Genomic DNA, 21,392 nt, shown 5'->3' with positions numbered 1-21,392 from the left:
CCAGAGGAGAGCCAATATCCTGGGTCTGGCCCAGTCTGTTATGGGAGGAACTCTGGGTCCTTGATACCAGGGCTAGGCCAGGAGAGAGAAGCAGTCCTAATCAGAGAGGCCAAAGCTGAGGGTTTTAGCTCACGTTTAAGGAATCAAGGTTGGGGGAATGCCCTAGAGGGGATGCTTCCTCTGAATTGAAGCTATTTCCCAGTGCTTTTGGTTTTATTGTTGAGAGATCTGTGTGCCTTTCCTCTTGCTGGCACTGATGAACTTCCCATTTCCCAGATGAGCCCTGTGGCCTGTGGAGGACTCAGCCCAGGACCTTGTCCATGTACCTGTGGGCTGAGTAAAACTGAATTGTTAGGAACTTTTCTGACTAGCACTTGAATTTTGTGTGAATGCTTTCTTGGGAAAAAAAAAAAAGTCTCTGTCTAGTATATAGCCCCCTTATCTTCCAGTGCCTCCAGGCTGTTTTGATCCTCTTAGCCAAAAAATTCCCTGCCAGATAGCTTTCTTTGATCCCTCCTGTGACTACTTAGCAAGAACTTTTTGATATGCTGCACTCAGGGGAAAAGGCAGTGCCTGTCCTAGCTGAGTCAGTACAGGCTGGATGGCACACTGGGAACACAAGTCTGGGTCCTATTCTTGCCATAATATTCACCATTTAAATGAGACAGTCATTGGACAGACTGAGAGGAGAGAGAGAGAATCGTGGAGGGACCAGAGCAGAGCATTGCCAAATTTAAGCCAGGCTCTGTTGCCCACACTTAGTCTTTTGAGTGAGAAGGGAAATCTAGGCTTGTCTCTCAGAGAGAATCAAACCAGAAGCATCAACCAACTTGCTGGCCTATCAGCAAGGAAGCAGAAGTTAGCACAGTATGGTTTGCCTCAGGGTTGTTGCCATCTTCTCCATCGTACTTCATCTGTGAGAGGATGGAATCTTCTTCACTTGAGGCTGACCCTGGGATAATTTTGTAGCTCCGAAAAGCCAGTTCTGTCCGCTTGCCTCAGCCTTACTGGGCATGAGTGGCTGTGAGTAGCTCCTTCGGTGTAGAGCCAGATCAGAGAGTAAAAGACCCTGATAAGGTACTCTGACCACATGCTACTGCTCCACCAGTTCAGAAAATGACCCAGATTTGGAAAATGAGAGACCTAAACTAGCCATTGTTCCTTCCTGTTTGTGATCTTGGGCGTGTCTCTTCTCTCGGAGCCTTGGCTTCCTTGTCTGTAAAATGGTCTACACTCACTTCTAGGTCTAAAGTAGGAGTTCTAACCATTTTTGTCGGTCTGGTGAAGACTACTATCTCTTCAGACTGTTTTAACTGCATAAAATAAAATACCAAGGATTCTAAGGATATTGAAATAGAGTTTTTGAAATATTTTAAAAAGAGGTTCGCAGACCCCAGGTAGAGAATCCCTGCTCTGGATCCTAGGATTCTGTGACTTTAAAAATAAGGTTCAGATCCAGGCTTTAAGGACAGAGCTCCTGAGGCCCATCAGAAAAGTCCCGAGACAAGGTTTTTGTCTCTCTCTTGGGAGAAGATGTACTGAAAAAAAAACAAAAAACCTCCCAAAGTTGATGGCATATTCCTCATCTGTTGGGCAGCTCCACCATAGGAGCTAAGATAGTTTTCTCTAAGATGCCTAAAGGTTTCCCAGTGGTTTTATAGTCTGCTGGGAAATTTTTGTTCCTTTTCTTTCTGTTGACAACTTCCTGATCATCATTAGACAAATGATTCTGATTCTGGCCAAGACCAGCCTACTCTGTAGCTTTATCCACTTCCAGTCCAAGGCGCCTAGAGTTCTCTGTGGGAGGCAGAAGGATATAAATAGGCATACCCACATGCAGGCACACATATGCAGATTACACATGAAGAAAGGAACTCGTGCTTTAAAAAAACAACACATTAATTCATCTTCCTCTTAAAGTTTAACTTTGATGATAAGGAGGCTATTTGTCTCTCTTAATCATTAATCCATCCTCCCCTCACAGGGAAAGCTAACAGCACTTAGAAGTTCCTCGCTAATTGTTTCTTGCCAAAAACTTTGGGTAGGACAGCACTTTGGAAACCTTCACTTTGCTCCTGCTTCCTGTTCAGGAATGACCCTGGGAGAAAAAAAAAAAGAGCAACTTAGAAATGGCTTCAGTTATTCCTCCTCTGCCCCAGTTGAAGTGGGGTTTTAATTACGGGTAAAACACTTCCTGGAGGGCAAAACCAACGGGACAGTTCATGGCACACCTTCGTTGGCTCCATGAGCAGAGCAGCCCTGAGCCCCAGAGTGGGCTGTGCTCTGCCAAAGGTGGCCCCTTCCATAGCAGTTTGGGAACAGTTCCATTTGGATTTAATTTATTTTAAATATTTAGTTATAGGTGTTTATATTTAAATATATGTATACACACACATATTTCATCTAAATGGGGTTTTAAACAATCACTACCTGGAATCCTATTTTATTGTGCAGTAACCTGACTGTCTTTCTGTGGGACTGTTGGTGAATGCCCACGTGTGAAGAAAAAGACTTGTGATGTTTGCCTAATAAAAAGTAGTTCTATCAGTAATCTATATGGACTGACCTGGTGGGTTCTGATTTTGTTTTTTTTTGGGGTGGGGGGGCCTGTCATTCCCCATCAGGCCCATTCTAGATCAGTTCACTTAAACAAAGACTGCCTGCCTAAGGCGTGTAGAACCTTGAAAAGGCCCCATCAGATACAGAGATTAGAGAGGGCATGTCCCTTGCCCTTCCAGAGGTTACAGTCTGGGGGAAGGTGGGGAGGAAACAGGGAGGGGGAGAGAGAAGCTGAAACATTCCATTAAATTCAACAAGCATTTATTAAAAGTGCCAGCTGTTGAGACAACTAGGTAAAACAATGGATGGAGAACCAGGCGATCCCTACAGGTTCTAATCTAGCCTGAGACATGTCCCAGTTGGGTGACCCTGGGCAAGTCACTTAACCTCAAATGCCTAATGCTTACCACTCTTCTTAGAATTGATCCTAAGACAGAAAGTAAGGATTTAGGTTTTTTTTAATTGCCAACTATTCTGGGCGCTGGAGCTACAAATACAACGAATGAAACCATCCCTACTCAAGAGGAACTATATATCCTACAAGCCTTTAGAAAGCTCAGGTCTGGTGGGATGTTAATATTCAATTCACCAGGCATGTGTTGAATGTCTGCTTTACCGAGAGCAGTGTCCTGGCTGGTTGCTAAGGAAAATACAGAATTTAGATGAGACTGTCCCTGCCCCCATGGAGTTTAGAAGGAAATAAAACAAAGGGCTTTCATCCATAAGACTGGGGACCTCTCGGGTGTGAGGTCCAAAAAGGGAGAAGGGCATTACTGACCGGGGGTGGGAGAAGGGGAGGGAATAGGTGGCATTTAACATAGGCTTTAAGAGATGGTCAGGAATTCAACTTTCACTATAGACCTCTTTAGCCACTTCATCTGGTATCTATTTGCAGAAGGAAGACCACCTCAATTGGGAAGGTTTTGCCTAGTGGCCTATCAATGGGCTGAAGAGCCACTAGGTGGTATTAAGGAAAGACTACTGGGTTTGGAGACAAAAGGACTCCTCTTCCTGAGTTCAAATCCAGCCTCAAACACTTACTAGCTATGTGACCTTGTTGGCCTCAGTTTCCTCATCTTTAAAATGAGCTGGAGAGGGAAACACCAAACCACTCTGGTGTCTCTGCCAAGAAAACCCCAAATGGGGTTGTGTAGAGTTGGTCAAGACTAAAAAACAACCAGACAACAACAGACTGTCGTCAAGGAAGGAAGCATCAGTCAAAAAACATTTATGAAGTGTATTTACTATTTATGAGGTACTGCAGATACAGAGCGAGCAAAAGCATGGCAAGGTGAAGCTTGAACAAGGAAAGGGCTCCCTCTCTCTCCATCCTGCCATTGCCCACTTGCTTGTACCTAGAAGCACTGACCAATACTTTCTCTTCTGGCTATCATAACACTAATAGGAATGAGCAAGAAGAGCAAAGAGATTCAAGTAAGATACAGATGTAGAGAAATCTCTGGCTCCAATGGGAACCTTGTTTTTTGTAAAGATATTTTATTTTCTCAATTACATATACAATAATTTTCCACATAAGTTTTCTGAAGTTATATGATCCAAATTGTCACCTTCTGTCGCTTCCCTTCTCTTCCCCTTCCCAGAGCTGGAGAGCAATTTGATCTGGGTTATACATGTATTATCATGTAAAGCATATTTCCATATTATTCATTTTTGCAAGAGAATAATCACCTAAAACCCAAACCCCAAAATAAAAACCCATGGGAACCTTGTCCTTAGGATCTTTTGAGCCCCAGCTGGGGATTAGGAAGAGTGCTGGGACTAGAGGCAGACCTCAGCAACCTCAAATCTTAGTCTACCTCTTATTCCGTGTATGATCCTGAACAAGTCACTTTCTCTGTGGGCCTCAGTTTCCTCACCTGAAAATCAGGGAAGTTGGAATAAATGAGCTCTAAGACTCTTCCACTTTCAAGTCTTATGATCTGGCTCTGTCCAAAAGATTGGTATCCCAATTTTTTTTTAATTCAAAGGACATTTTCTAGGTGCCTATTGGTGATTTTTTCTTCAGTAATGCTTTATTCCCCACCCTCAATTATATAGAAAAACAATTTTTGACATTCATTTTTCTAACATTTTGAGTTCCAAATTCTTTCCCTCACAATGGGACTGTCATTTGATATTGGTAATGCTATCTTACAAAACACATTTCCATATTTGTCATGCTGTGGAAGAAGACTATCTTAAAATAGTGTATTGCCTATTGTATGCAGAGCATTGTGCTAGTTGCTGGGAGAGAAAGTTTAAATAAGACATGACATATCTATCATACATGATACATAATTTAGTTGTCAGCCTAGTGGGAGGAACAAATGTGCCTGGAATATAGTAGGCACTTTAAGTCTTTTTAATTAACAGGAGTTTTCCCTGTCCTTTTAGATCATCAAACTGTTCACACACAAATGAGAGATCACAATATATTTGTCACTGATCACAATATATTTATCATTGGGTTATTTGTCTTTTTTTTTTTTAATCCTCACTGTCCATCTTAGAATCAATACTGGGTATTGGTTCTAAGGCAGAAGAGCAGTAAGGGCTAGGCAATGAGGGTTAAGTGACTTGCCCAGGGTCACGCAGCTAGGAAGTGTCTGAGGCCAAATTTGAACCCAGGACCTCCCATCTCTGGGCCTGGCTCTCAATCCACTAAGCTACCCAGCTGCCCCTGGACATTTTTTTAAAATGGTGTTACACTTAAACAGTCAGCACAGGATATAGTAGTGGAGAGCATCCTAATTTGGAGTTAGAAGACTTAGATTTCCTTACTAGCTATGTGGTTATAGGCAAGGCACATAGTGATTCAAAGCCACCGTTTTCTCATCTGAAAAATGAGCATCATAATCATTGTACTGCTTTCCTCATAGGGTTGTGTCAGAGATGTGCTGTAGAATTCCTACAAGTGCTATCAGTTGAATTATTAGTAACTTAGAAGACAGAAGGCTTACTAGATGTGCGACCCTGGGCAAGTTACTTAACCCTTGCTTTGCCTTAGTTTCCTCATCTGTCAAATGAGCTGGAGAAGGAAATGGCAAACCATTTTAGGATCTCTGCCAAGAAAAACCCAAATGGGGTCACAAAGAGAAAGGTCACACAACTGAAAATTATTAAATAGAAACAGACAGAGGGCTAGCCTTAGAGTCAAGTAGACCAGGGTTCAAATCCTGCCTTTGACACATACTGGTTGTGAGACTCTTGGCAAGTCACTTTATACTCTTAATGCACTAGACAACTTTTCAAGATTAAAAGTTGCACAAGATTTGCTTCCTATCCTGAGGAAATCAGAGTCTGCCCTCATTCTATAACAAAAATATACCCCAAGCTTCAGGTATTTAAGGAATATCTGAGGTACTAATAGATTTTCAATGAACATTTCTTATGTACCTCTGATGTTTAAGACACTGGTGCTTTGGAAGATTATTTTCACTGGGTTTCTTCCTTTGCCATTCCTCTAATCAGCTGTATTTTTAATTCTTCTACCTCCATGATACTTTCCCTAACAATTCCAGCTTATGATGAATTCTCCCTTGCCTATCTTTGTTCCATGCTCTGTATATGGTTGGGGTAACACAAAAGACAAAAATCCTGGATCTCTGTCCTCAAATCTTTCAGTTTATTAGAGAGCCTTGGAGAAGTAAATATGTGCATTGTGGATATCTTCCACAAGAGAGACTTATCTCCCTAACAGGTTTCTAGAGGGTGGGGAGGGGGTCTTATAGATCTTTTTTTTTTTAAAACCTTTACCTTCTATCTTAGTATGAATTCTGAGACAGAAGAGTGGCAAGAGTTAGGCAATCAGGGTGAAATGACTTGCCCAGGGTTATTTAGCTAGGAAGTGTCTGAGCTCATTTTTGAACCCAGGTCCTACTGTCTCCAGATCTGGTGGTCTTATAGATCATCTAATAAAGCCCTTTATTTTTCGGATGAGGAAACTGACACCGCCAGAGGAAAAAAGTGACATGCTTAAGGACATGCAACTTTTTGGAACAGCCTTCCCATCCTGGAAGTTCCTTCCATCTCTGCAGCCTTCTTATGCTGGGAAGTCCCTCCTCCATCTAGTAGTATTTGACTTTCTGGATTTCTTTCTTCAACCCCCCCTTCAGTTCCCTTTTGCTTCTATTTGTCTCCCCAGCACATAGTACACAGTAAAACATTTTTTAAATGCTTGTTGACTTTTAGAAAATCTTTGAACTAGAATGGAGCCTTCTGACTTTGTCAACCCCTTGTAGTAAAGAGCAAAACTAGTTGATTTCATTTCATCTATTCCTTTGTCTTAGCAAAATGTTTGACTTAGAACTTGGGTTTGTTGTCTATAAACCAGATATCATTTATTGCTTAATATCTGTTTATGGGAGCATATCTGTCTTGTTTCACTAATTGGGGCTAATCACTTCAAGTTTCTGGATCTCAGTTCCTCTATCTGGATAAAGCTAGACTAGATATCCTCTTATGGTTTCCAGCAGGGACCGGGAATTGGGAGTATGGCTTTGTTGCCGCATTGCAGAGGGATCAGGCGGACCCCCAACTGCCAGGGATCCAACCGTCCCGCCCCGCCCCACGCCTTGGTCCACTTGCGAGCGCGCAAAACTCCCCGCTCAGGGAGGACCGGCGGGAGAAAGACTGCGGAGAGCGCGCGAACAGGAGGGAATCCGCTTTCCCGCCTCTTACTGTAAAGCAGCGCGAAGAAATTGATAGGAGATGGGAATTGAGTCAGATGGAGGGTGGAGGTGGGAGTGACGGTAGGGAGTGGCTGATATTAGAAGAGGTGCGCGCGCAGCCAGAGGGGATCCTGCTCCCCGCCTCCTATTCCTAGGCCCCTCGCTGAAACTGACGCGATGGGAGGAGCCAGATTGAGGAAGAGGGGAGGTAACGGGAGAGGAGGTGCGCGCTCATCCCGGAAGTGGTGGGGCGGAGCCTCCCGCTGCCTCGCTTACGATTTCCGAATCTCCTCTTGAGCCGGCTGTTGGGGAGCAGGGGCTGGATCCGCGGGAGGGAGGTCGGAGGTGGGAGCGAGATGGTGGCCAACACCGCGGTGCCTGTGACCCCGCGTGCCGCCGCCGGCGCCTGCTACCCCGAGGTGAGGAGGAGCAGGAGCAGGAGGCAGCTTCTGTAGAGAGGACGTACCGGGCGGGCGGGCGAATTGATGGACGGATTACGGGTCCCGCGGGCCGCCCTTCTCTGCCGGACTGAGTGGAGCGCTGTCCAAGCGCTCCGCTTGGAGCGTGCGGAGGGGGAGGGGAGGTCTGGGGACTGGGGCGTCCTCTAGGTGCTAGAGGCTGCTGGCTGCTCCTCTGGGCGCGTGACATGCGTGTGTTAAGCACCTGCCGTGTGCCTGAAGCTAGAAAAGTCGTGCACTCCTTTAAGTAACTCTACTTTGAGACAACTTTCATTTTTAGCAAGTTTTTTTTTTTTCAGTAATCAGTAAAGCAATCCGCGACAGTTGCAAAGGACTCAGGATAAAAAATTCTCCCCTTTTCCAGAGAGAGAACTGAGTGCAGTTTGAAATACTTTTCCTATGTTTTCTTGCTATTTTTTTTTTGCAACATGGCTAATAGGGAAATGTTTTGCATGATTTCACATATGTAATTGATATAATAAAACAAGTCTGCCTCAGAAGCATTCATCCATTTTCCTGGATCTGCCTCCTGGAAACAAATAGTCTAATAACTTCTATTTGACAGCCCTTAAAGTAATAACGGTCTTTCAGAGATAGTTCTAGATACTATCTTTTAAAGAAAAGAAAAGACACGTGGAATCATAGACTCTCAGTATTGGAAGGAACTTTATAGATTATCTAGTCCACCCCCTTCATTTTACTAGGAGAAGATTGCATCCCAGAAAAGTAAAAGCAATTAAAACCTAGTTCTCCTGCCTCTTACTTAATTGCTTTTGCGGGGCCACCAGTTTGCCTCTAAAAACATTCTAGAATCACAGACTGTTAAGAGTTGGAAGCAATATCAAAGATCTACTTTAACCTACTCACTAAGTAGTTGAACTTAAGTCAATAAGTTGAAGTGCACAGAAGTTAAATTACTGGGGCAGCTGGGTAGCTCAGTGGATTGAGAGCCAGGCCTAGGACTGGAGGTCCTGGGTTCAAGTGTGGCCTCAGACACTTCCCAGCTTTGTGACCCTGGGCAAGTCACTTGACCCCCATTGCCTACCCTTACCACTCTTCTGCCTTGGAGCCAATACACAGTATTGACTCCAAGACAGAGGGTAAGGGTTAAAAAAAAAATAAAAATAAAAAAGAAGTTAAATTACTTGTCCAAGCTAAAGCCGCCTTTTTAAAAAAAAAAATTTATTCCAATAACAAATCTATACATAAGTTTTCCAAAGTTACATGATTCATGTTGTTTCCTTCCCTTCTTTCCTCTCCCCTCCTGAATTTGACAAGCAATTCCACTGGGTTATATATGTATTACAAGAAAAAGCCGCCTTAAGTGGCAGAGGTGCCACTCATAAAGTCTAATAAATGTTTTTTTTCCCCTATTATTCCACCAAGACCTATGAAAAGAAGGAAGTGGCAGAAACACTTTTAATGATAAAATGGTTGTATCTGTGTACTAAGAATTTCCAATATTTGGGCTATATTACCGAGATAAAACTGATCTTAAAAAGGAAAAGCAGTATGATTTAGGTAAAAAAGGAGATAGTCAAAGGAACTGGGAAATGGTCAGGTTTTCATTTTTGGAAATAGAAAATTTAAATGCTATTTGGTTTTCAGTGTTATGTTTCCATTATTTCAGTTGGTTAAAAAGTAAATGAAAATAAATGTTTTTGTAATTATAAAATATATACTTAGCTAATAAAAATAGTTATACTTTTGATGTATTGGTTTTGTTACTCCAGTTTTGATAAGCTCTCTAGTTAGCTATTAGAAAACAACCAGGGGCAGCTGGGTAGCTCAGTGGATTGAGAGTCAGGCCTAGAGACGGGAGGTCCTAGGTTCAAATCCGGCCTAAGACATTTCCCAGCTGTGTGACCCTGGGCAAGTCACTTGACCCCCATTGCCCACCCTTACCACTCTTCCACCAAGGAGCCAATACACAGAAGTTAAGGGTTTAAAAATGTAAAAAAAAAAAGAAAACAACCAAATATCTTGCTGGATGGTTAAATTGATAAATCATGTGGGTTTTTCCCCTCCTCCATACATTTAATGCCAGCTTTTCTCATCTTACATTTGTCATGTGCTACATTTAAGAAAAAAATTAGCTGTAAATCATTGCCAAAAGATAACATGTTTGCACATTCAACTGAACCTGCTAAATTAAAATAGTTTACCTTTTAAATATATCCTTATTTTTTTAAAGACCCCTCTGTCTTGGTATCAATTCTAAGACAGATGAGTGGCAAAGGCTAGGCTGTTGGGATTAAATGACTTGATCAGGGCCACCCAGCTAGGAAGTATTTGAGATTAGGTCCTCTTGATTTCAGGTTTGGTTCTCTATCTACTTTCTTACCTAGCTACCACAATATCCTTCGTTTTTGACATTTTTCCAGCTTCTTTCCAGTTTGTAAAGGAGTATGTGAATTTTGGATTTGGAATCAAGACACCCCATGTGGGACCTTGGGCAAGTCAGTTAACCTTGTTGGGTCTCATTCTTCTACCTAGGGAGTGGGACTTAGATATGTGAAGTCCCTTCCATTTCTAAATATATGATCTTGTGATCCTGTTACCTGAACCTCAGTAGATGCTTAATAGCTTTGTCACTTTGGGCAAGCTGCTACCCTTTTTTGAACTCATTTTTTCATCTGAATAATGAGGTATAGTAATACTTGCCTTACAGATTTGTTGGGAGATGCAAATGAGATGGTATATGTTATATACTTTAAAAACTGCAAGAGGCTATTAAAATGCCTTCAGCTGTTTGTTTTTTGATGAGAAGGAAATTTGCCCTGGGTCTCTGAAATTCAGTCAACCATGAATTTTTTTCCTGCTTGAAAATTGGTTATCTGCCAAAACTAGTCAGTGCTACCAAAGTGTTACAATGTAGTGTAGTGGAGAGAATGCTGGATTTTGGAATCAGATCTTAAACTTACATTTATTTACTGGGTTATCTTGGTCAAGTTACTAAACTCCAGTCATCATCTCTAAAAATGATAATATTAGATAATCTCAAGGTTCCCTGTCAGCTCAAAATCAATAATTGAATGATCTTTCCTTTGTCAGAAGCATTTCTGCAAGATGGTTTCTCTTTAATTTCTCAAGCATCAGAGACTTTGTACAAGATTATGTGAGAGGGGATAATTAGAGACCAGAGAGGTAGAAAGTACCCAGAAACTCTAGTTTGCTATCTTTAGTTTAGTTTGTAGTTAACTTTTAAAGTGATCCTTTCTGCAGCACAAGGTACATTCTTCTAACAGTATTAAGTTCCAATCTCTAGCAACTTAAAAGAGTTTTCATTTAGGAAAGAAAATGTATCTTTAAGAATCCCTCCTGTTTGTAAAAGCTTTCATGCTGCTCACATATTTTCAGTTAGCCTTTTCATGCATCTACTACAAATGTACTCAAACAGGAATCTCTTCTATAATATTCCACAACTTGTCATTCTTGCTTGAATTACTCTCAGTGATGGGACACCCATTATCAACCAAGGTAATTTAAGCCACTTTGAGACAATTTTAATTTTTGGAAAGGTGTTTTTTGTGTATGTGGTTTTTTTTTAATATGTAGATTTGAAATCTACCTCTATGTAATATTCACCCATTATTCCTGGTTCTGCCTGCTGGAATGAAGCAGAGTAAGTCTAATAATTTGTTCTTTCATAAGATAGCCCTTCATGTAATAACTTAATAATAATTGTAACAGTGATTTGCTTGTTGTTGTTGTTGTTGTTGTTGTTGTTGTTGAGTGGTATTTAACTCTCCATGATCCTGTGAACATCAGTCCATGGGATTTTCTTGGCAAGATACTGGAATGGTTTGCCATTTCCTTCTCCAGTGCAAAGAGAGATTAAGTGATTTGTCAAAGGTCATACAACTAGACTGTTTGAGGCTGGATTTGAGCAAGGGTCTAACTGATTCTAAGCCCAGCATTTTCTCCACTCCACCATCTAACTGACTTTTTAGAACTATATAATAGCTATTATGTAGTAGCTCTTTTAGAATTATTTGCTTTTTAGGACTGTATAATCCTAGCCAGTCGGTAAACATATTAAATGCCTGCTGTGTTGGGCACTGTGCAAAATTCTAGCAATACAAATGGAGCAAAAGACAGTCTCTGCCCTCAAGGAGCTCATAATTTGTTGGAGAAGACACTAAGCAAACAAATATGTACAAATGATATACAGGATAAGTAGGAAATAAATAAGAGAGGGAAGACACTAGAGGGACCGGGAAAGTTTCCTATAGAATATGGGCTTTTAGTTGGGTCTTAAAGGAAGCCAAACAAGCAAAATGGTAGAGATGAAAAAGCATTCCAGGCATGGGGATCAAAGGTGGATGGCTTTTTCTTGGAACAGATGTAAGAATTAATTAGTTATTAATTAGTTAATTAGATTAATTAAGGAATAGGTTCTGCTTAGAAGAAGGGTTTCCAGCTTAGGGAAAGAGTTTTAAAGTTTCTTAAGAGAGAGAAGAATGTTCAGGGGGTTCCTTAAGAATTCCCAGAAACCCCTAGGAAAGGACCGTTGGAAAACATCACTTTCTGGAGCTTCCTCGCTGGGAGCAGGTGTCTAGGGAGTTGACTCTTATTAATCTTGGAAGATTTTGGTGGTAGGTAGCTTTGGGAAACATCTTTATATCTGAGAAGAATGTGAGAGTAAGTCAAGTAAAATAGAGGAGTGGCTGAGGCTGTTCCCTGGAACACTACAGGGGGAGGCAGAGAGCAGCAACTGTGAAACCTGAGGGGTTGAAACTCTTGAGGCTGGGCATACAGAGTTACCTTCAATCTGCCAATGTCAAATATATAAGTGAAGAAAGTTTAAGGAGATTTATAAGTAGATTTGCCTAGTAAGTTAGATACTATATTTATTAGTTAGTAAGGGAGTCAAGTTAGGCCTGATTTTCATCAGGCATGGAGAAGGCCCTCGAGGGACAGAGGGGTTTGGAGGTTCAGTTAGAAATCTTAGTTTTAGGATAATATATGTCCTAATCAATTTATTTCTTTATCCTGCCCCTGATACTTCTCATAGTTATTAATAAATAGGTTTTGTAGTAATCTGTCTCCAGCTAGTTTTATCTACTGTTGGAACCAGGTAGGCCCCAACAGCTTTAGTAGAATCTATACCACCTAATCAATACCAACCAACAATCAACTGGCCATAATCAATATAAAGATCAAATATAATCATAACACAGCCAAGAAACTAGTGTCACTAGATTAAAAATACATAGTGGAGATTAAGGTATAAGAAGACTAGAAAGTTAGGATGGGAGTGGGGAGATGAGTTGTGAAGGGCTTTGAATGCCAAACAAAGGGAACTACTAGATTTATTGTGTGGAGAGATATAGTTGAATCTGCCCTCTAGGAAAATCACTTTAAAGGCTAGAGGATGGATTAGAGTGGGGAGAAACTTGAGGTGGGCAAATCTACCAACAGACTGTTGCAATAAACCTGGCATGAGGTAATGTGCACCTGCACCAGAGTGGTGGCAGTGCCAGAGGAGAGAAGGGGGGAATACTGTAGAGATGCTGTAAAAGAGATATTGACAGGCCTTGACCACAGATTGGATGTTGGGGGGTGGGGGGAGTGAGAGCAAATAGTCAAAGAGGGCTCCTCCCCTTAAGCCTGGGGGGTGTTGTGGTGTTGCCTTTTACTGTAAGAGAAGGTAAGGGTCGGGGAGAACTTTTTGGGGAAAGATAATGAGATCCGTTTTGGACATTGAGTTTAAGATGTTTACTAAACATCTAGTTTGTCCAAAAGTCAGTTTGATAATTATACTTGGAAGCCGTTGAGCTCACTTATTTAAGGGGAGAGGGAAAAAGAGGACCCAGATCAGAATCCTGAAGGATTCCTATGATGAGAAGATGTGATCTGGAGCAAGAGCTAGCAAAGGAGACAGAGATAGGAGGGGTCAGCTAGGTAGGGGGAAAACTAAGAGAAGCTGGTCTTCTAAAAACTTAGAGTAAGAGGAGAAGAGGGTGATTGTGGATCTGCAGAAAGAAGGAAGAGATGCAGACTGAGAAAAGAACACTGGATTTGGTACCTAAGAGAGGAGAGAAAGAGAGAGACAGACAGAGACAGACAAAGAGAGAGCACTTAGACAGTAAGGGGTTAAGAATGAGAGTAGAGAAAGTAGAAGCACCTATTGTTAATGGCCTTTATGTATCTACTATTTTTTGTAACAAATTGAGGGTGGGAACATTATATTACACACTGCCTCTCTTAGCTTGTTTCTTTTTCTTTTTTTTTAAGATCATGTCTTGGAAAAACATTTGGCATGTGGGGGTCCTGGTATAGAAAAGTGATTGAATCACCCCTCTGAACCTTTTAAAAACTTGAATACACACATTTTACTGTTTCTAAGAAAGCATTCCAGACTAAAGAAAAGCATTTAAAAGGACAGCTGAGTAAAGTTGAGCCAATACAAATTCACTGTTTTAATTTAGAACTTCAGTTCCAGGCACATCTAAAATTAGGTTCAGCACAGAATATGTGGGGAGTTGGCAATCTCCTAGCAGCACTGTTGGAAAAGGGAAGAAGAGGCCCCTTGTGATTTGTTGACATTTCCCTGAGCCTGCTCAGCAGTCTCTGATTGTGGGGAATCACCACTTCATAGGCTGGGTGGAAGGGAAGGAGGGCAGGATCCTGGAGGCTGGCTGATCTTGCTGCTAACTGAACAGTGTTACACTGTTTCCCGTGGCTTTACTTGGTACTAATCTTGTTGGATGGGATCATGAATTGGGCCCTGTGCCTGTGTTTGATAGTGCTAAGGGGAAAATGCAGTTCTTACTCTCCCACTCTTGGCAGCTTTCCCTAGTAGTCCAAGGGGGGCACATCGGTGGCCAGGCTTTTAGGTGAACCTCATCAACAGGCTTTAGTTCCTCTCTAGCCCTTCTCCCCCTGGCTTTTGCTTTCTGAGCTGCTGATGCTATGCTAGGAATGTCTTCCAGAGGGAAAAGCAATAGGGGATTTATGGTGGTCTGGTTCATGGCCACTGCTGCCATCGTTCAGATTTAGTTCTCACTCTCCTGCATGGATGCTGTCACTTCCTCAGTGGTTCCCTTGTCTTGGGTTTCCCCCCTGCCCCCATTCTCCTCTCTGCTAGCACACACAGCTCCTCTGTCCTTTTTCTAATAATACACAGCTCTGATCATCCAGGATTCTCAGAAAGCTAGCCAGTAAAATCCAAATGAACTGCTGAGCTGCTGTTTAACTCTGATCTCACATTTTATAGATGAGGAAAGTGAAGTCATGGAACTGTGGCATCCCCTTCTAAAGGCCATAAGATTCCTAGGCTGCCGCTGTAGCCTTACCGAGCCACTTCCACTTTTTGTAGCCAGGGAAGAGTCCCTTAAGCACCCTGGGCCTCAGTTTCCTCAGCTGTAAAATGAGGTTACCCTGGAGGACCCTTGCCGTGTCCGAGAGGCACAGCTGATCCGCTGCCTGCTGGAATGGTTTTTGCAGTCATATAGTGGGGGTCCATATAGATGCACACCCAGAATGCTGGGGGAGCTGGAGTAGCCGCCCCTCCAGGTCCCAGGTCCCCTTCTCAGGCTTGGACAGGGACAGCCCGCACGTCCACCATGCCTGGCCAGAAGCCGGAGCGATGCCCTGCTGTGAGGGTTTGGTGCCCCGAGCCCTGGCCTCAGCCTACCTAGCTGGATGGTACTACGGGAAGCCCGCCCGGTGAGCGAGCCTGTGGGGAGGCGTGGAACGGGAGCTGGCCCGGGTGCAGCGCCGTGTGCCCTTCGCGGAGCCTCCGCCAACACTTGGGGCCTCGCGTGTTTCCTGTTACACTCTGAGACCGGGGACGAACGGAGGCAGGGCGGAGGGACGCCGACCATAGCCTGGCAACAGTTTCCATTCTCGAAGACTCTGGGTGGGGGCCGGCCGGGGCTGCGCCTGCCCTCTTGCCATTGGGGCTGCTGGGAAGTCCGTTGCGCCCCGGCCAGAGGAGCTGCTCGCTGGCCGCCCTGATGCCCGATGCCTCCCCCTGGTAGGTTTGTAAGAGGAACCTCCGAGTCTGATCCCCGGGCCGCTCGGCATCCTCCCCGGGGTGGCGGAGGTCGCTTCAAGCCTGGGAGGCTCCAGCCACGGTTTGCTGGCTTTCCTTTGAGGCAGCCTTGGCGGTGATTCTCGGAGGGGAGGTGGGGGGAGGAGAGAGGGAGAAGCGCCTGGAAGAGGGCTATCTTAGCAAACTGCCCTTCCTTCGGGGGCTTTTGTCTTTCAGTTAACCCGCTGCTGCTCTCGGAAAGTTTGTGTTCTCTGGCTCCCAGCAGTGGGATGAATGGATTTTCAGTTATTTGGAGGCTCTGAGGAAGCTAGAGAAAACGACTTCTGAAATCACCTTTCAGTTGTCATCGATTTTTCTTTTTTCTTTTCTTCAGTTGTGCTGCCACACCTTAGTTTGTAGCTTATTTTAAAGTTATTTGTATATAAAACCTTGTTTAAAAAATTAAATAGGGTCATTTGGGAATATGCTTTTTGAAATTCCATTAGGACAGGAATGCTTTTTCAAAAAAATTATTTTTTTAAAGTGATGCTTATGAGACTGGAACATGATGCTGGAAAACAGAAAAATGTTGCTTTAAAATTTTGTTTTATAAGCAGTCCCCTCTGTCCCCAGAGAGCACATATTTGATAATTATGACAATAACTCATATTTTCTACTACTTTATGGTTTGCTGAGCTCGGCAACAATTTTGTGAGGTAATAAGAAGCCAAGAGTGTTCCTCCCTGCCTCCCCCTTGTCATTATCTTTTTTAGCCTTGAGGTAGTTAGTATGATATGGTGTAACCAGCCTTGAAGTCAGCAGACCTGGTTTCAAGTCCTGCCTTTGGCACATTCTGGGCCGGGAATTTCTTAGTGAACCAGGCTCCTTTTAAATTTTTTTAAAGATATTTTATTTTTATCAATTACACATAATAATACATTTCCACATAAGTTTTCTGAAGTTATCCAAATTGTCTCCCTCCCTTCTATCCCTCCCCCTTTCCACAGCTGGCAAGCAATTTGATCTGGCTTATACATTATTATCATGCCAAACATATTTCCATATTGTTAATTTTTGTAAGAGAATAATCATAAAAGTAAAACCCCAAATAAACTAAATAAAATAAGTGTAGGCTTTGATCTGCATTCTGACTTCCAAGTGCTTTCTCTGGAGGTGGATAGCATTCTTTGTCATCACTCCCAGGCCCTTTGAAGACTCCATTGCAGAGCAGGTCACGAGGTGGTTACAACTGATAGTCCAACTGCCCTTTGGCAGATGAAGGAATTTAGATTCTGACTGATTGTGCCCAGGATGGATTCAGTTCAGCAGACATTAAGTGTAGCCTCTGGGATAAAGAGATGAGAAATGAAACAACTCTGGCCCTCAGAGGACTTCCATTCCACTGGGTCACACAGCCTATAAGTCTTGGAACAGGGATTGAAATGCCATTTATCTCACCCAGAAAAGCAGAGCTGGAATAGGTTCCCCCCATCATGCGATGGATATGACTGTTTGGTGCCTTTTTTTTTTTTTTTTTTTTTTTTTAGAAGCCTGCTTTATTGTGAGGATTTTTTTTTAAACCCTTGTACTTCGGTGTATTGTCTCATAGGTGGAAGATTGGTAAGGGTGGGCAATGGGGGTCAAGTGACTTGCCCAGGGTCACACAGCTGGGAAGTGGCTGAGGCCGGGTTTGAACCTAGGACCTCCTGTCTCTAGGCCTGACTCTCACTCCTCTGAGCTACCCAGCTGCCCCGTGTTTGGTGCCTTTTGACTCCTAATGCCTGGAGAAAACTTTAGGGAAATTGTTCAACTTTTTAGTGCTTTGAAACAGGTGATTGAGAATCCTTTCATTAGATAAAACTTACTATGAGTATGTCCCTGTTAACCTGAAATTCCTCTTTTGAAGTGAGCGTTAATGTTTATTTAATCAAAGAAAAGAATATAGTGTTCTTTCTGGAATGGCTAGGGTACTGCAGTTTCCTGGAGGTAGGAGGTTGGGCTGATAATGACTAATGTTTAGGTGCCCTCTGGTGCCCTCTTTTAACGGCTGTAATTCGATGATCCTCTCAACTCTTTAAGGTGATCAAAGTAATCCACACTTCTGGCTGTTTCTGGGTTTTGATAGCTGATCGTTTTTAAACAGGTCAGACCAGAGCTCACGACCCTGAGTTCTTGTTCATTCAGCAATGACCCAAGCTTGTGGAAAGAAACCTTGCACAGTGAAGATATGCTCAACACAGAGGACTGTTTCAATCTTTACAAATCACAGGTGAGCAAAGACTAATGAAATATTTTTACCAGGGTGAAAATTGACTTCAAAAATGTTTAAATAAGCCATGTGGCCTAAGGGAAAATCATTGGACTTTTCTGTGCCTTAATTACCACCTCTGTAAAAAGAGAGGGCATCAGAAAACATGATCTCATCAAGGCTCCTTCTGGCTTAAATTCCGTGGTTCTAGCTTTTATAACTTTAATTTTCTGATAATCTATTGTGAAATTATGTATCTTTTAACCCTCAGATTTTTTAATTAGGAGATACCCTGATCTTTAAGGCCAGTTATGAAATCCTTTTTGCAATCCTTCCTTATATATTCCAGGATATATTATCTAATCAGAGTCACAGGATAGGAAGCTCTTGCCTCTAGATTTCAAAGTTTTATGATTTTTTTTGATGAAGACCCAGATAATTTTTATATGTGAACATAAGCACATAATCTATAATTTTTTGTTTCATTTCTTTCTACTATATATAGACATATATTAGATATTTCACTGGAAACCTTGATTATCTTTTTGTGCATCTTTTAAGAATTCTAAGAGAGTGATTTAAAAATATTGATTAGCAAGAGTTCTATCTTAGTGACCCTGAGTGCAAGTGCTATCCTAGCTTTGTCAGTACTCAGTCATATGACTCTTAAAACATCATTTTCTCAATTTGTAAATTGTAGGAATCGAACCTGGATAATCTCTAGGATCTTTTCCTAGCTTTCAGATTCTATATTATGTGTCATTTGAGTTTTCATTTATTCATTTGTGTTTTTGTAGGTTAAAACTTTTATGCTTTTTTTAGCACAAAATTTCTCTCTTCTTTCCCCCTTCAAACAGAATGTTAGCATGAAAGGAAGTAAATACAAATAACATTTATTAAGTCTCTAAGATTTTCCAGCTACTTTCCTGGCAATAATCCTATAACAATAGTAGGATCATTGTCTCAATTTTCATGTTAAAATGTTTAGATATATAAAGTTTAAATAAATGCTTGTCTGGGATCATAAAATTGGATAAAGTCCCAGAATTGGAATTCAAGTTCAGGTCTTCTGTCTCAATAATCAGTGCCCCTTCCACATCACTGAGCTGTGTTGGATGAAGGATATTGTGGCCATCAGGTTAGTCTCTTGGGTTCAAAAAAGTAGATTTCAGTAGTTACTCTTCTGGATACTGACTCATTCTGACTTCTGGTTCCGGTGAATCAGTAAATCTGTGGAAAGTCTTAGACTTGAGAGTGTTTATTTTAAAGTTGTTTCTTCAGAATTTTTAGCTTATTTTCTTGGCTTGAATAAAGATTTTCGGGATGGAAACTTAGAGTTTTCTTTATTCAACCTTATAATCCTGGCACATTCCTTAAAAGCAGTGAGCATATTGGCATTTTATTGCTAAATAATAACTTCCAACCATTAATTCCCTGGACTTATTCCAGTTTTCCATGGCATTTCAAAGAATAGTAAAGATCCCTTAGCAAGTACCTTTTAACTCTTTAGTATTCATAGTAAGGCAGATTATTTTATATTTAAAACTTTATTTATTTAAAACTCTGCATTGATTTTATTTAGATAATTTAGTTTTACATAAATTTCTCAAATTGAGGTATATATAGATATCTAGATATCAAGATTAAACTTGGTAAGTTTGAAGTTTATTATTTTTATTAACTTTTCCATCTGTGTATAAAAAAGGAACTGACAGATTTTTAGAAAAAATTTTCTTCATCAGATTATATCTTTACAGATATTGTCTGAAATGTCTATAGAATGCAAGATCCTAGTGTACATGCGCTTTATTGATTAACAGAAAAAGTATTTGATTTGGTGAAGTAAGACTTGGTCTTGGGCTCTTCCCTAATCACATAAGATTCCATGGTAAATGTGGTCACAGAGATAAATTCGTCATCAGTCTTCTGATTATTAGCTTTAGGAGAAACATAAAACAGGGAGATGGATGTTCCCCATAAATAAGGCCCAAATGGAAAAAGGTTTCCTTATTGTCGGTGAGATCTCTCAGATGATTTTAGGTGTTCTTATATATGCACGTGATATTGTGCTGTTCTCATCAAGGTCCAGAACATTACAGAGCCTTCTCACTGAAATGTATGAATATTTAAAGGTGTTTGGCCTAAAAAATCCATATAGGGCAGATTAAATGGATGGAAAATGACAGCGGCAGGGGGCGGGTGTGTGTGTGTGTATGTATGTATGTGTGTGTGTAATGACAAGACTACTGTCTAAGCTAGGATAAGCAGTTGGCCAGTCCATTTTATTACTATATCAGTACATATATCTGGGACGCTACAGCTAGGCAGTAAGCTGGGTCCACCATTGAATAGGAGGAAGAAAATGGTCTGAGTTTTGTTTGAGGAACTGTAGAGTGCTTTTAACTAACCTGTTAACATTTCCTGTATTCTGTTACAGACTCCCATCTTTTTAACATATATCTTCTCTTGATAATGCTGTAGAAAAATTTTACAGATGAAGAAACTTGCCTCATAAGGTTAAATGACTTGGTGCAAATCAGATCACACATGTAGGAAATATAATACTAGAATTTGAGACCATTTTTTAAAATGTCAATTCCTCCATTCTTTCCATAGTACCATGTTTTTGTTTTTACTTCTTTTTATTTATTTTTTACAATTACATGTAGAAACAGATTTTTACAATGTGTTCTAACATTTTGCAAATCCTTTTTTTATCATTTTTTCTGACATTTTGAAAATTAGATTCCCTCCCTTCCTTCTCCCCATCTCTTTCCAAGGCGGTAAATGTTCTAAATTATACCTGTGCTTTCATGCAATATGTGTTTTCATATTCCCTATATCATATTTGCCGTCACAAAAGACACATATCACATACAATTTTAAAAAATCCTTTTAGGAAATAAGTGAAAGATAACATCTTTTATTCTGCAATCAGATTCTAATAGTTCCTTCTTTAGCTTTGGATAGCATTTTTTATCATGAGTCCTTTGGGATTATCTTGGACCTTGTTTTTCTCATAATAGTTTAGTCCTTCCCAATGATTGTATAATATTTCTGTTACTGTATATACTGTTCCTGGTTCTGCTCACTTCACTTTGCATCAGTTCATATAATTCTTTCCATGGTTTTTTTTTAACTCATCCTAATTGATATTTCTTATAGTGCAATAGTATTCCATTATAACAAATACCACAACTTGTTCATCCATTCCCCAGTTGATAGACACTCCTTCAGTTTCCAGTTCTTTGCCACTACAAAGAGAGCTGCTAAGAATATTTTTATACAAGTAAGTCTTTTCCCCTATATCTGATCTCTTTGGGATACAAACCTACATGGTACCTTGTATAAGGAAGGCCCGAAGGGCAATGGAGAAATGTGTGATGGGTACATGTGACCCTTTGAACTTCAATTTTTTATTCTGTTACAATGATGAAGTTGGACTAGATGATTCCTAAATTCCTTTCAATAATTTA

At 41.2% G+C, this 21,392-nt stretch overlaps 1 protein-coding gene across 1 annotated transcript in view; it reads left to right on the top strand.

The window, feature by feature from the left end:
* Nucleotides 1-7,406: 7,406 nt before the first annotated feature.
* LOC123251690 (meiosis-specific coiled-coil domain-containing protein MEIOC-like) overlaps nucleotides 7,407-21,392 on the top strand; it is a 37,114-nt gene continuing 23,128 nt past the window's right edge. Inside the window, 3 exon segments of the mRNA XM_044681026.1 lie at nucleotides 7,407-7,461; nucleotides 7,464-7,648; nucleotides 17,812-17,937. Of these exon segments, the coding sequence (XP_044536961.1) occupies nucleotides 7,407-7,461; nucleotides 7,464-7,648; nucleotides 17,812-17,937 (366 nt within the window).

The sequence above is a fragment of the Gracilinanus agilis genome, chromosome 1 (genome assembly GCF_016433145.1).
Source record: "Gracilinanus agilis isolate LMUSP501 chromosome 1, AgileGrace, whole genome shotgun sequence".
In the NCBI taxonomy this organism is placed as follows: domain Eukaryota; kingdom Metazoa; phylum Chordata; class Mammalia; order Didelphimorphia; family Didelphidae; genus Gracilinanus; species Gracilinanus agilis.
This window is presented reverse-complemented; position numbering and strand designations above follow the sequence as displayed.